This window comes from Petaurus breviceps, unplaced genomic scaffold, assembly GCF_028583685.1.
Source record: "Petaurus breviceps papuanus isolate PSGF00001 unplaced genomic scaffold, PetGlider_PUasm1.0 81, whole genome shotgun sequence".
Taxonomy (NCBI): domain Eukaryota; kingdom Metazoa; phylum Chordata; class Mammalia; order Diprotodontia; family Petauridae; genus Petaurus; species Petaurus breviceps.
Window position 1 is genome coordinate 6713372 of NW_027186546.1, and position 14251 is coordinate 6727622.

General features: G+C 41.0%; 1 protein-coding gene across 1 annotated transcript in view; it reads left to right on the forward strand.

The window, feature by feature from the left end:
• The first annotated feature begins 685 nt into the window (after positions 1-685).
• The window catches only part of LOC138176132 (6-phosphofructo-2-kinase/fructose-2,6-bisphosphatase 3), a 120787-nt gene continuing 107221 nt past the window's right edge, over positions 686-14251 (forward strand). The window contains exon 1 of the mRNA XM_069106897.1: positions 686-892. Within this exon, the coding sequence (XP_068962998.1) occupies positions 877-892 (16 nt within the window). The 5' untranslated portion in view covers positions 686-876. The remainder of the gene's footprint in view (positions 893-14251) is intronic.

Here is a 14251-nt window from a genome sequence, read left to right on the forward strand (position 1 = left end):
TTAGACATTACTTTGTACCTACAAAATGTATGCAGGATAAATTTGAGGCAGTGCATGAGCCTAAGAAGGTTAGGGACGGGAAGGGAAATTGCAAGAAAGGCCTTCTGAGGCCTCTAAATTGCTTCCAGGTTCGCAAATTAAAAAAAATTAGCCGGGATTCTCTTCGTTTTCCTTTTTCTCTGACTTCCTCTGTCAAGTTCCTTGCTGTTTCTCTTGCCTCGGTGTCTGTTTCTTTCTGCACCAGACCTGACTTTAAAATAAAATCATTCAGAAAGAACTCCTTGGCCAGGCACCCACAAAACAAGCCCTTGACAGATGCTTTCACCGCTCTGGCTGCGCCTCCCCTTCGCAACACCCACTTGGGCTCTAAGAGCATCTCCTGCCTTAGCCCAGGTGGGTTGGGTGGGGTTGGTGGGGAAACAGAGGTGGTAAAGGACGTTAATGAATGGAAACCGTGCGCCCAGCTCCTCGGGGGTCAAACCTTGGGTGTTTCAGCCCCTTCCCCTTCCTCTCCCTCCCTCCCCAAGTCTGCCTTTAGTCCCGGGAGAGGAAGGGTTACAATTTCCGAAAGTGGCAGCCGCCCGGATTATCAGGGTTTCCTGGTTCCCAGCAGTTCCTGCCTCTCTCGCCAATGACGCGAGCCGGCGATGACCAAATATGTCCATTTCCCTCCTCCCGCAGCTGCCTCCGCAGGCGTCCGGTTCCCGCACTGGCCCGGGAGTCCAAGGTTGGCTCCTAGAGACTCAGCCTCCCGCCATCCCGGTGCCCAGGACGCGCAGAAGGATTCATCTCGGCGCTGCAGGCGCCTTCGTCATCCCTAGGAAGCCTTTGCCATTTCTGCATCCTCCCAGGACTTAGATCCCTCCCTCTGGCAAGATGCCCTTCAGTAAAGGTAGGCAGCGCGTCTCTTTCTAACTTGTTGCGGGGCTCGGTTTGCATCCCATCAGAATACCCCTAGGCAATGGGGAGAAGGCGGGACTGACTTGGGGGTGGAGTTAGACGGACCCGGCGATTCTCCCCCACCTCCCCTCCCCACCTCTAGGTTGGTAATGAAGGAAGGAAGCGGCAATGCTGCAGTGGCTTTGCATGGGTTTGCTGAGGCAGCTGCCTGCCTGATTCCCATCAGCCTAAAGTTCGTAGGCTAAGATCAGAGACTTCGACCTGCTGCTCAATCCCATTCTAGGGACGTTCACCTGCTTTTTCTGGCTCGCTGTTTGCCTAGCTTGTCTACCTCTTTCCCTACTCCAATTCCTGGAGGCGGAAGATGCTTCCAGAGGTCCAGATACTGCCTGGCAGCTTCCCAGCCCTGCCTCCACAACTGGGACGAATCTACGTCCCTTCAGTAGTCTTGGGAATCTGAAGGTGCGGCTCTGAGCTCAGAGTGTAATTCTTGACAATCTTGGGGATTTTCAGAGATGCAGATAAAAGAGGGGATACGGAATCATTCAGGGCTTTTCACTGAGCTGGAGTTCTTAATGTAACCTTGTAAAGAGTGGGATGGTATTGGGAGCCTTGTGTAGATTGAGATTTGAATGCTTCATTAAGGTGCACTTCCTCTGAAAAAGCTGTGTGCATAAGGCATATCATGGGGCTAGCCAGGTCTGGGTGACCCTGGCTTAGCAAGGTAGCATGCAACAACCCCAGTTTTCAGTGTGAGCAGGCTCTCTGCAGTAAAAGAGACCTTTCTGACCCAATTTCATCCTGTCCCCTTTTTTTCTTCCCGCTGTTGTGCCCCCCACTACCATCCCTCCCACCTTAGGATGAAGGTAGGCCACTTCCACGTGGGGCCCCATTTTGCACGTGGGAAAAGCAAGAAGCCCGCCTAGCTGGCGAGTAGACGGAACAAAATCATTAGCAGAAACAAAACTGGGACTGGCACACAGAAAGCAAAGCCTCTTCTGCCTCAGCGAGGCTGCTTAGGGTGGACCCGAAATGCAGGCTGCTGCAGAAGCTGTGGTGGGAGTGGTTGTCGGCAAACCCCAGGAGCTGTGGGGAGACTTGCTTTGGTTTTGCTTTGGGGAGAGTTTGCAACTGAAATAGAAAGTTTGTGCCCTCCCTAGCCAGTTCTTCTTGTGGTTGAGAATCACTTGGGCTCTTGTGAATGAGTATTACTAAAGAATTAATCTAGCTTCTCTGACCGGAATTCTCCCATGCGATATAAAAAACGTTGAGTATGTCCTGGCTATTTTCGTCCTAATTCTTTAATTGCTGAGCATCAGTCATGAAATTAGAAGGAATGAACAGGCTCACAGTTTCTAGACTGATCTGTATTCCATGGATCCTGTTCTCTCTTTCAATACACGGTGGTTGCCAAGCCTTCCAAGTTGCATTGTGGAGCCTGTTGGCTCTTACCCATTATATTTATTTCCATGGGCCTTTATGAGCTCAACAACCAGTCAGATGAGAATGGTTCCTCCTGCTTTTCTCTGAAATCAAGCCACTTCTGGAAGAGGATGAGACAGTTATTTACTACTTTGTGTTTCAGAGTGGAAGGGAAGATGAGAGTGGTCACTGGTGAGTAGGAGTGGGAACTGAAAGGCAGGGCCAGAGTCTCAGTCATCTAATCACTGCCCTTTGGGGCGCTTCAGTTGTCCTGTACAGATCACTGATGACAATCTGGGGTCAGTCATCCCTTCCAGAACATCACTCATGGTCTCATTTGGAGTGGCTTCACTTGTCTGAATGGATGAAGGCTTTGGACATCTGGTGGCATCATTGCTGTCTGCCTGAAGTTGCAGACTCCAAAAGGTCAGGGGCCATCTCTGTTCAGCTTTGCTTGTTACAGCTTTCAGCTTAGTAAAATGTCCAGGATAGCGGTCAGATGTTAATTTTGAAAACTCTTGTCATTTGAGTTCCTTAAGTCATAGTGTAGTCTCTCTGTAGTATCTGTAGTATCTCTGTAGCATCATCACTAATAATAGTAGTTATTACTATTATTATTTTTGAAAGGGCCATGCAGAGTGGCAACACATTAAGTAATCCACTGGCATCCATGCAACGTCAAGAGGTCTAGAGCAGAGAGTCTATCTAAACAAAGTATGGCATTACAAAGGAGACTGATTGTATTTAACTACATTTAATAAAGAACTGCTAGGTGGCTCAATAGATGGAGCACAGGGCTGGAATCGGGAACAGCTCAAACAATCCAGCCTCAGACACTTATTAGCTGGGTGATCCTGCGCAAGTCACTTAACCCTGTTTGCCTCCGTTTCCTCAGCTGTAAAATGAGCTGGAGAAGGAAATGGCAAACCACTCTTTGCCAAGAAAACCCCAGATGGGGTCACAAAGAGTCAGTCACAACTCAACAACAACAACAGTTATTAAAATATTAAGGAAATAAAGTTCATGAAATCAGAGTTAATAACTCCAGGCAGAGCAAGTCTCTTAGCATATTGTGTCCCACAGCATATTCACCATGGAGGAATTATGGGAGGACATCAATCAATGAACAAAGGTCAATGAACCAATGAAATAAAGGCCTACTAAATGTCAGGCACTGGGCTAAGGACTGGGGATACAAAAGACAAAAAAATAGGATAGTCCTTGACTTTGAGGGACATGAGCAAGAGATGCTTAGGATGAGGAGGCAGGGATTTTACTCTGCACCCCTAGAGAGAATATCCACCTTGATGTGATCTCTGATACTCCAAAGTAATCATTGAGATACCAAAGTAGGAGGCAGCTTGGTGGTGCAATGAATAGAGCACCGGCCCTGGAGTCAGGAGAACCTGAGTTCAAATATGACCTCAGACACTTAACAAAAAACTAGCTGTGTGATCTTGGGCAAGTCACTTAACCCCAATTTCCCTGCCTTTCCCCTTTAAAAAAAAAAGAAAGGAAAAACCAAAATAATAATAAATTAACATTATTCATATACTATGTAAATATATTTATATACATATTTTCAGTAATTCTGGGTCACTTGCATGCTCCTCTGATGATGAGATCCATGCCTCTCTGGTCCCGATGACCAGCTGAGCCAGGTTCAGAGAGGTTCATTAGCAGAATGGCCTCTTGGGGATGAATTTTTCAGCCTCAGCAGCTCCTGCTCCAACAGTAATCGTGGTCTCCTGTCTCCTAAGGTTTCATGGGAGTTGTCATCTATTTTACAAGAACTGACAAAACCACAGATCCTTTTAAGTGTTGAAGTATGGTTCTTTTTCGTTCTTCATTTTTTCAAAGAGTACCAGTGACATCATGAGGTGATGTCTTGACCTGTGAGTGAATTGGATTTAGGTGAGATGAGAGCTGCACAAAGTTGTCAGCCTCACTCTCTCTTCCAGAGTCACTGAAGTCCAGTGGCAGGACAAGTCAGGATGACTGTCAGTGGTCCTGGATGCAGGTAGTAACCATTGCCCAATTTTTTTAGAGCTTTGGTAGTTTGTAAATTGTTTTTGTATACCTTATCTTGTTGGATCCTTACAACCCCCTGTGAGGTAGGTAGAGTAGGTATTTTTTTATCCCCATTTCACAGAAGCAGGATTGAGTCTTAAGGAGACTCCATTGAGTCTTGAGGAGACTAAAAAGTAATGGGTCTGGGACTGAAACACAAGGCCTCTGATTTCAAGTCTGATATTCAATGCTCTTCCCTCCACCCCATGCTACTGACAACAGGGACCATCTTTTGCCCCTGTTTGCCCAGGTCTTAGCACACCTCCTGGCACATAGTAGGCCCTTCATAAATATTTTTTTTTACTGACTTCTGCCTCTTTGTGTATACCAGAAATGCAGGACACACAGCAAGCTCTTTGAGCTGGAAACTGACTACCGACATAGCAGGACTATTGATCTGGAGCAGCCCCTCTGAGAACCCAGTGATAGGATATGGGAGGGAATGGCCTATGTTCTTGTCATTGCTGGTGATTTGCTCCAAAACTCAGGACAAGAGCTTTTTGCCTCCAATGTCCTCAGCTTCCATATATAGAGTAGAGGTCATCTCTGCCATAAAGCCAAGCACCAGTATCTTTTGGCACATATAACCCAGTACCTTTGTACCAATACTAACTCAGAGAAATGTGTATGTCACAAACTTAATGTATGATCCATGCGTGCCAACCAAAGGTGGTGGTGGATGTCATTATTGTTGAGTTGTTTCAGTCATGTTCGACTCTTTGTGATCCCATTTGGGGTTTTTTGGGCAGAGATACAAGAGGGAGTTGCAATTTTCTTCTTCAGCTCATTTTACAGATCTGAGGCAAACAGGGTTAAGTGACTTGCCCAGGGTCACACAGCTAGGAAGTGTTTGAGGTCTGATTTGAACTCAGGAAGATGAGTCGTCCTGACTCCAGGTCTGGCACTCTATCTACTGTACCACTTAGCTTAACCAAAGGTACTTGTATTTTATTTTTCTGATACCTCCAAGCTTATGATGAAGTACTGATTTCTTTCAGTATTTTATTTCACTTTGTTTAATCTGAAAATTTAAAAATCAATTTAATTTTATATTTAGTTCTAAATATCTCCCCTTCCTCCCCCACCCCCCCCCCAAAAAAAAACAAGAAAAAGAAAGAGGAGAAAATATGCTTCAGTCCAGGGGTAGAGAACCTGCAGCCTCAAGGCCACATGTGACCCTCTAGGTCCTTAGGTGCGGCCTTTTGACTGAGTCCAAGTTTTTACAGAACAAATCCTTTTATTAAGGGGATTTGTTCTGTGAAATTCAAGTAGCAAAAAGAATTCTTAACATATGAAACCTTTGCTCTATAAAGACTTTGTTGCTGTAATAAAATTTGCCAGGATCACCAAGGGATTCAAACTCTCCAAGGAAGCAGGTATGCAAAAAGTAGCATCTCAAAGGGTTTTCCCATTCAATTCCTCTTTTCTCTAAAACTGTACCAAAAAATGAATTCCAAATCAAAAGAAAAGTATCACATGATATAGATTTTCTCTATAGGCTTTTAACTCCAGCTTATAGATTTCTGTATGTGTCATTTGTAAAGAAGTCAGCATTGGGTACTGTTCCACCCTTATGAAATTCTAGGAATGGGAATTAATTCTAGGGGTGGATTAATTTATTAGCAACTGTTTGGTTGCTAATGAATTTACATTGATAACAGTGATCACAATGTAAATACATTTGGTAATCTTTTCTTTATGATAACTTAATGAATCAGTATGCTTAGGTGCTTATGAAGAAACTATTTGCAATCATTGACTTTTTATTAATAATGAATTTTATTTCTAAATTATTTTAATTAAAAAATAAATATATACATTTTGTTTCTAAATAGAAACAATGGTTAATCTAGTTAACATATTTATTATATGCTATAATATATTTTATCAAAGTTATTAATTTAACAATTTATTTAATTAACTAATTTAAGTAAAGTTGTTAGCTAAAAGTTAAATTAATTAAAGTTAATTAAAAACCATTACCTTTTTTTTTTTTAAGAGGGCAGCATGTCATGGGAGATAGAATTGGACTCATCATCTGAAGTCCTACTTTTGACACATAAGACTTATGGGACTCCACCTAAATCACTTCATCTTTTAGTAGTCTAGGCCAGGGCTTCTTAAACTCTTTCAGGTTGGGCAGTATTCCTTGGCATTGCATGGCCTGAGGGCATGTGCAGTGCAAAGTGCACATGCTTTGTGTTCAGAACCAAGGCTGCAATGAAGTTGCAAGATACCCCATAGGCTAGCGCTCCCAGAAACACTTCAAATTCTTTTGAGGCTTGATTTTGAATCAATTTTTGGTCATTGCGTGTTCAGAATCCTTTTACTGTTGCCAAACTTTTCAGGGTTGTGATCCATGGTTTAAGAAGCACTGCCTAGGTGAGTCTTGAAAACGGAATTGGAGCCTACTCTGCATTGGCAGAAAGAGTTTCCTCACAAGAATTTTCTTATACCATTAATAATCCTATTTTGTGTTAGGACTACATCTGGAATATTATATCAGGTTGAGGAAGATAACCAGTATGGTAAAGGGACTCACAATGAATAAAGGGACATTAATTGTCTTCAAATATTTGAATATGACATAAGATTTATAGTTAGGAAGACATGTCCAAACTGGACATGTCACTTAACTTCTCCTTGCTTCAGTTTCCTCATCTGTAAAATTAAGGCATATGTGGCCTCCAAGGCCCCTTCTATGCTTCTCCTTGGTCCTAGAGGGCAGAACTAAGACCAAAAGGTGAAAATTACACAGAGGCAAATTTTGACTCAATACAGAGAAGCCTTTCATTATAATCCGAGTCGACTCAAAGTGGAATGACTACTTTGAGAGGTAGTGAGTTCCTCTGTCACTGAGGATCTTCAGTCAGAAGTTGAATGATCCCTTACCAGGAATGTTGGCAAGAAGATTCATGCTTCAGGTATGGAGCAGTTGGATGAGATGACTTCTAAGGGTCTCGTTCACCTCTGAAATTCTGCAGTTCTTGGTAGTGTGTTCTGAGAAACTAAAAACAATCAGGGAGTACTGTTCATTAGAAGAAAGACCTTTGAAAAAAACCAGCAGATAATGACTAGGACTTGACCAGAGGCATACAACATGACCCAAGCAGCAGCAGGTCTGTATAACAGGACTGAAGCAATTGCTGTCCTAAAGTTGATTTAGTTGGTTCACAGATGACTGCCTTGAAGAGTGATTGGGTAGGAGGAGGGGCCTCAGAAAACCAGGTACTGTAACACATTGCTGGTCAAGCTAGGGATTGGTCTGACCCTTCTTGAAAATAACACAGAATTATGTATGAAATGTTGTGAAACTGTTCATACCCTTTTACCCCAGAGTACATTAAGCATGTACTCCAGGGAGGTCATGGACAGAAAAGGGATTCCATATGTAACTAGATATTCACAGCACAAAAGACCTGGAAAGATGATGTTCACAGATTGGGGAATGACTGAACAAATTATAATATATAAATGTAATTGAATATTATTGCACTGTAAGAAATAATGAATTTCAGGAATTCAGAGAAACATGGGAAGACTTGTTTGAACTGATCCACAGTAAAGAATGCAAAATTACCAAGACCATATATAAAGTCACTCTGGCGGCTAAGTGGTACAGTAGATAGAGTTCTGGGCATAACGTCAGGAAGATGAGTTCAAATCTAGCTTCAGACACTTTCTAGTTGTGTGACCTTGGACGAGTCACTTGACCTATGTTTGCCTCAGTTTTCTCAACTGTAAAATGGGGATAATAATGGAAACTACCTCCTAGTGTTTTATGAGAATCAAATGAGATAATAATCGGAAAGTACTTAGCACAGTGTCTGGCACATAGTAAGTACTATATTAATGTTAGCCAATCTTATTATTATTATCTGTAAAGTGTTTATCATAGTACCTGGCACATAGTAGGCATTACATAAAGGCTTATTTTCCTCCCCCTCCCCTACATATGTTGTTGTTGAATCGTTTTTCAGTCGTTTCTGATTCTTTGTGATTTGGGAATCTTTTTTTTTCTTCCAAAATTTTATTTTAGATTCAAACTCCAGAGCACAAATAGAGAATAGAAACAAAAACACATCATAAACTTAAATACTGGAGCTTAAATACAAAGTTAGAAATAAATAAAGGCATGTCATGTGCATAGCAGAACATAAGAGAGGATTCAAAATATGTAACAAATTTTCATTTCAGGAAAGCCTGTGTGATAAATAATACATGTTATTTTGAGAACTGTCCATCTTTTCTCTGCTTCCTTGTGAGTTTTCTTTCGTTCTCTGCTGTGCACTTTTTTACTTTGTTCTTTTTTTCCCCTCCCTCCAAACCCCCTTCCAGAAGGCCACAATAAAATTTAGCTATATTTCTCCATAGCTATAGATATATACATACACATACACATATATATACTCATAGATATATACATATATAGACATATACATACCCAAACCTATTCTACTCCTGATCTTTGTTTTTAAATTGTTTCCTATCCCTCCTGCCTCCTCTACTTTATTTTTACTGACTACCTTGCCCTCCTGTGACTTGCCTACATCCTCTCCAAGGATCCTTCCTCTGTCCTCCCATTCCCACAAATCTAACCACCCTTCTATACCCCTATTTACTTATTCTCTCACCCTCTCCTCTAAAGATCCCTCCTTTGTCCTCTCCCCCCTCCCTATGCCCCTACCATTTTATTTCTTCTGAATTTGGAAGACTTCTCTACTCTTTTAAATATATGTTTTGTGACCTCTTAGACCCATTCCTGATGAAAGTAGATTACCAGAGCTACCAACCCTGCTCCCCCATCTGATTCCTATGTATTAATTCTTCCTCTTGCACCTCATTTATATAAAATAATTACTCTTTTAGCTGTTCCTAAATGGTTTTACTTTTAAAATTCATATCATGGGTTGGCTAGGTCGTACAGTGAATAGAGCACTGGCCCTGGAGTCAGGAGGACCTGAGTTCAAATCCAGCCTCAGACACTTAACACAAACGCTAGCCGTGTGACCTGGGGCAAGTCACTTAACCCCAATTACCCTCCAAAAAAGCAAAAAAATAAAATAAAATAAAATTCATATCATGCCCACATTTTCCCCAGTCTTTCTTATGAACCACCCAATTATTAATAAGAATCTTAGACATAAATTTTACATTTTACATATATAAAAAGTAAACAGTCTGTCCTTATAGATCCCTTATACTCAGTCTTTGTTATGTGCCTTATATTTATATTGGTTCTTGTATGTCAATCGTCTATTAAGTTCAGGGTTTTTTTTTTAACAAAGTCTTGTTTAATTCTAAGTATAGCACCATCATATTTAAATTGTTGTAATCTAGATGCTTTTAATAGTTTTCCTTTGAGCTGGGGATTTCGGAATTTGACTATGATATTTCTATGAGTTTTCCTCATAGGAGGACATTTTCTTGGGCAAGGTCATTTCATATTTCTTCTTTCCCCCTTGTTCTAATGCTTCAGGACAATTTTCTTTAATTATTTCTTGTATTCTTGTATCAAAATTTTTTTATCATAACTCTCAGTTCAGTTATTTTTATATTTTCTCTTCTTTATTCTCTAAATCTGTTGTTTTTCTTGTAAGATGTTTCACTTTCTCTTCTATTTTTTAATTATTCATAATTTAATCATTTCTTGATCTCTTGTAATTTCACTGGCTTCATTTTGCCCAATTTTAATTTTCAAGGTGTCGTTTTCTTCCTTAAGATTCTGGATCTCAGGGTGGCTAGGTAGTGCAGAGAATAGAGCACTCCCTGGAGTCAGGAGGACCTGAGTTCAAATCCAGACCCAGACACTTAACACTTACTAAATGTGTGATCTTGGGCGAGTCACTTAACCCCAATTGCCCTGCCTTTCCCCCTCCAAAAAGAAAAAAAAAAGATTCTGGATCTCCTTTTTTGGTTGGTTGACTTTTCTTTCATACCATTCTTGTTTTTCTTGGGTTATTCTTATTTTCTTTTTTTTAGTTTTCCCTCCATCTCTGTCATTTGATTTTTAAAGTCTTTTTTAAGGTCTTCTATAAATTCTTTTTGGGCAGGTGACCAGAGTAACCAAAGATTACTTTTTGGGGGTTTCCTTACTTCAATTTCCTCCTCTGAAGATGAACCCCAGTCATTTCTATTCCCATAATAAGTTTCTATAATTGGATTCTTTCTCCTTTGTGCATTTTATTTTGTGGAGATAAATTAATTATTTGTAGTTACCTCTAGCCCAGGGGTAGGGGAAATGGTGCCTCTTGCCCCTGATCTTCAGTTCTCCCCTCTAACCTGAAACCAAAGCCAAACCTCCAGCCCCCTGTAAGTGCCCACAGCCAGGGGCTTTCTGCCCTGGTGCCTCTGCACTCACGGGGAGTGTGCTCGTTTGTTCTGGCCCCCGATCCTTTTCCCAGCTGGGTCTGGCATTCCTGGTCAGCAAAGTTTCCCTCTATCTTCCCAGGCTTAGATGCCCAACTTCCCTCACTATCCCAGGGGTAAAAGTTCTGGTGACTAGGGCTGAAGCAACCTCTCAAACCAACTAACCCCAGGGCTTGCTGCTTGCTGTTGAAATGGAACCTAGCCTAGAGGTGTTTACTCTTCACAGGCACCTAGCCTCTTCCTGGGATTTTTCTTCGGGGACATATGTGACCTTCTAGACCCTTGGGTGTATAGCCTTTTGACTGAGTCTTAAGTTTTACAGAACAAATCCTTTTATTTTTTTGCTTTTTAGAGGAGGGAAGGTAGGGCAATTGGGGTTAAGTGACTTGCCCAAAGTCACATGGCTAGTTTTTTTAAGTGTCTGAGGTCAGAGTTGAACTTAGGTATTCCTGACTCTAGGGCTGGTGCTCTATTCACGGTGCCACCTAGCTGCCCCAGCAAATCCTTTTATTAAGGGGATTTGTTCTGTGAAGTCAAAGGGACGCACTTGAGGACCTAGAGGACCACATGTGGCCTTGAGGCTGCAAGTTCCCCACCCCTGCTATAGACACTTTCTCAAAATAATGTTTTTAAATGCACAAAACAAAATACACAAGAAACCAATTATATTGAAATGGTTATCAAAATATATTTTGAAAAAGATCATAGACCCCAGGTTATGAACTGCTGGTCACTACAATAATGTAAATGGAAATGAACATTAGATGAAGCCAAACTCTGAGTAGTTATAATAGTTTAGCCTTGGCTCTAGAGAAAAGGTGAGGTAGAATTCCTTTTGGTTGTAAAGTGGAGGACTACCAGTGTGGAATGGTTCATACACTGTCAGATTGGGTCACTGTATCAGTTGGTTTTACTTAACTATTTTTATTTGTTACAAGAGAGGGCTAGTGTACAGGGGCATATATTTGGAATTGACTGATATAAAAACAAAAGGCATCAATAAAACATTTTAAACGAAAAAGGGATTGAGCAGTTAATGGTAATATGGATAAATAATCTCAGAGAAGGAAAAGTTGCAGAATTATGGGGAGGGATTCAGAGAAACATGAAAGAGTTGTGTGGACTTGAGGAGAGCAAAGGACACAGAGACAGAGAAATAATCACAACTACACTAATGTAAATAAAACAATAGAGAATCAAAGCCTTAAATTAAGATCAAAGATTAAATGCAGTGATTACTATTGATTCCAGAGGACAGAGGAGGAAACATACCTCCTTCCCTGGAGGAAGGAAGGATCTATGGATACTCATTGTTGTACATGCTGTCATCTAGTTTTTCTTGAATTTTTTTTTTTAACTTTTGGAAGGGAGATAAATTAGGTCTTTGGTATAAAACAAACAAACAAACAAACACTTGAGGCATCAGAATTTTTCTTAAAGAATGAAAAACGTGTTTGAACAGTAACTGTACCGTTTACAATTCAGTCCAACATTTATTCCTCTGTTAAGTGCCTACTGGTCTTAGATCTCTTCCTCTCCTACTTTTTCCATCTTGTGCTTACAGAAACTTGGCTCTTTCCAGATCACACTGTGTCCTCTAGGAGCCCTTCTAGTACTGGTAGCCCCTTTTCTTGTGCCTGCAGTGCCCAGGGTCAAGAAGAGGAATCTGTATCCTCCTTGCTCCTTTTTACCATTTCCAGATGTTTTTGCTCACCATCATTATGAAATCTCTCATCCTCTGAGATTCACTCCATACATATATACCTGCTTAAGATTTTTGTTGCTATAATACTATATTATAATACTATAATAGGAACATGAATTTTTCTTGGTGCTAACTTCTTCTCTATCCCTACTTTGTACTCATGTTGCAGTCTAGGGGTGCTGGGTACCCTGAAATGTAGGGGTCCACCTCAAAAGAATTTGACCATTCAAACTTTCTTTCAATACAAGTAGCAAGTTTATTAAGATACCAGCTGGGTGGGTGAGATTCCTAGTGAGTCTGTGCTATTTGTGAGGCCAATACAAGAGGACCATATTCTTAAAGAATCTTCACATTTGATGAGAATAAGATTGATATTTTTATATAGAAAGACTGGAAAGATCTGGATGGGATCAAGGAGTGGCATGAGATTAAGGAATGTCAAGTAAACTAATTAAGTAATCAAGGTGGGCTGGGGTGGGCCAGATGCCTTGGGCAGAGGCACCAGTGATCTGGGCTACAGAAATTTGTGGGAAAGTTTAGGGCCTTTTAGGGGTCCATCATTAGTGCCCCATCATTCAGATGTACTAATATTACCTATTGAACTCAAGTCTTTCATTTCATTCATTCTTTTCAACTCCCATGACCTATATTTTATTACACCTCAATCATCAATTAATCAATAAAAAAAATAGTAGAAAAGAAACAGTTCCTGCCCTCAGGGAGTTTATAATCTGGGGGGAGGGGAGAATATGTACCTAAATAAATGTATACAAGGTAACCTGGGAGGGCATGAGCACCCATATCAGTTGCCACCTCTATGACCTTGAAGTCTGAATTTGCCTTTCTGACCATAATCTCCTGTATTCATTCTTTGGCTTCACTATCCCTAAAATGTATTCTTTGTTTTCTCTATGACCTTCAGTTTCTCCATGTCTCCCTGTTCTCCCAGTTTGTTCAGCCATACCATAGACTGCCTTGGTAGACTTGTGTTCACATTGATGATATCATGGATTCTTTGAAATAATGAAATTGAAATATTGTTATTAAAAATCATTCTGATTCATCCTCTCCTCAGCTACCAAAGTGATTTTCCTACATCATATGTCACTACCCTACTCAGCAAACTTCAATGGCTCCCTCGTGCCTTCACTATCAAACATCAACTTCCCTGACATTGGAAACCCTTTACAACCTTCCTCCTTCCTAACTCCCCAGTCTCCTTCCATTTTACTTCCCCTCCATGTAATCTGCATCCAGCAGCACTGGCCTTCTTGCTGTTCCTTGTATAAAATACTCCATCTCCCAAATTCATGCCTTTTTACTGCTGACTGTCCCTCACACCTAGAATGTTCTCCCTCTTTTCCTCTACCCTCAGCTTACCGTGGCTTCCTTCAAGACTTGACTCAAATCTCACCTTCTGTAGGACATCTTTTTGGGTCCTTTCTCTTCTACTCTTCCCTATTCACTCCAAGATAAATTCTGATCACCTCTTTGATATTTTCTATCTACACAGTTAGTTGTGTGTTCTGTCCATTAGAATGTGAGCTCTTTGAGGGCAAGGACGACATTTTTGCCTTTCTTTGTACCCCTAGCTGTTAGCACAGTTCCTGGCACATAACAAAGGTTCTCAACTGGGGAATCTGTTAACTTGTGTTTAAAAAGCAACAGTAATGACATTGACAACTACATTTTAGTATAATTGGTTTCCTTTGTAATCCTGCATATTTTACTTTAAATATTTAAAAACATTATTCAAGGGGTGGCTAGGTGGCACAGTAAGCAGAG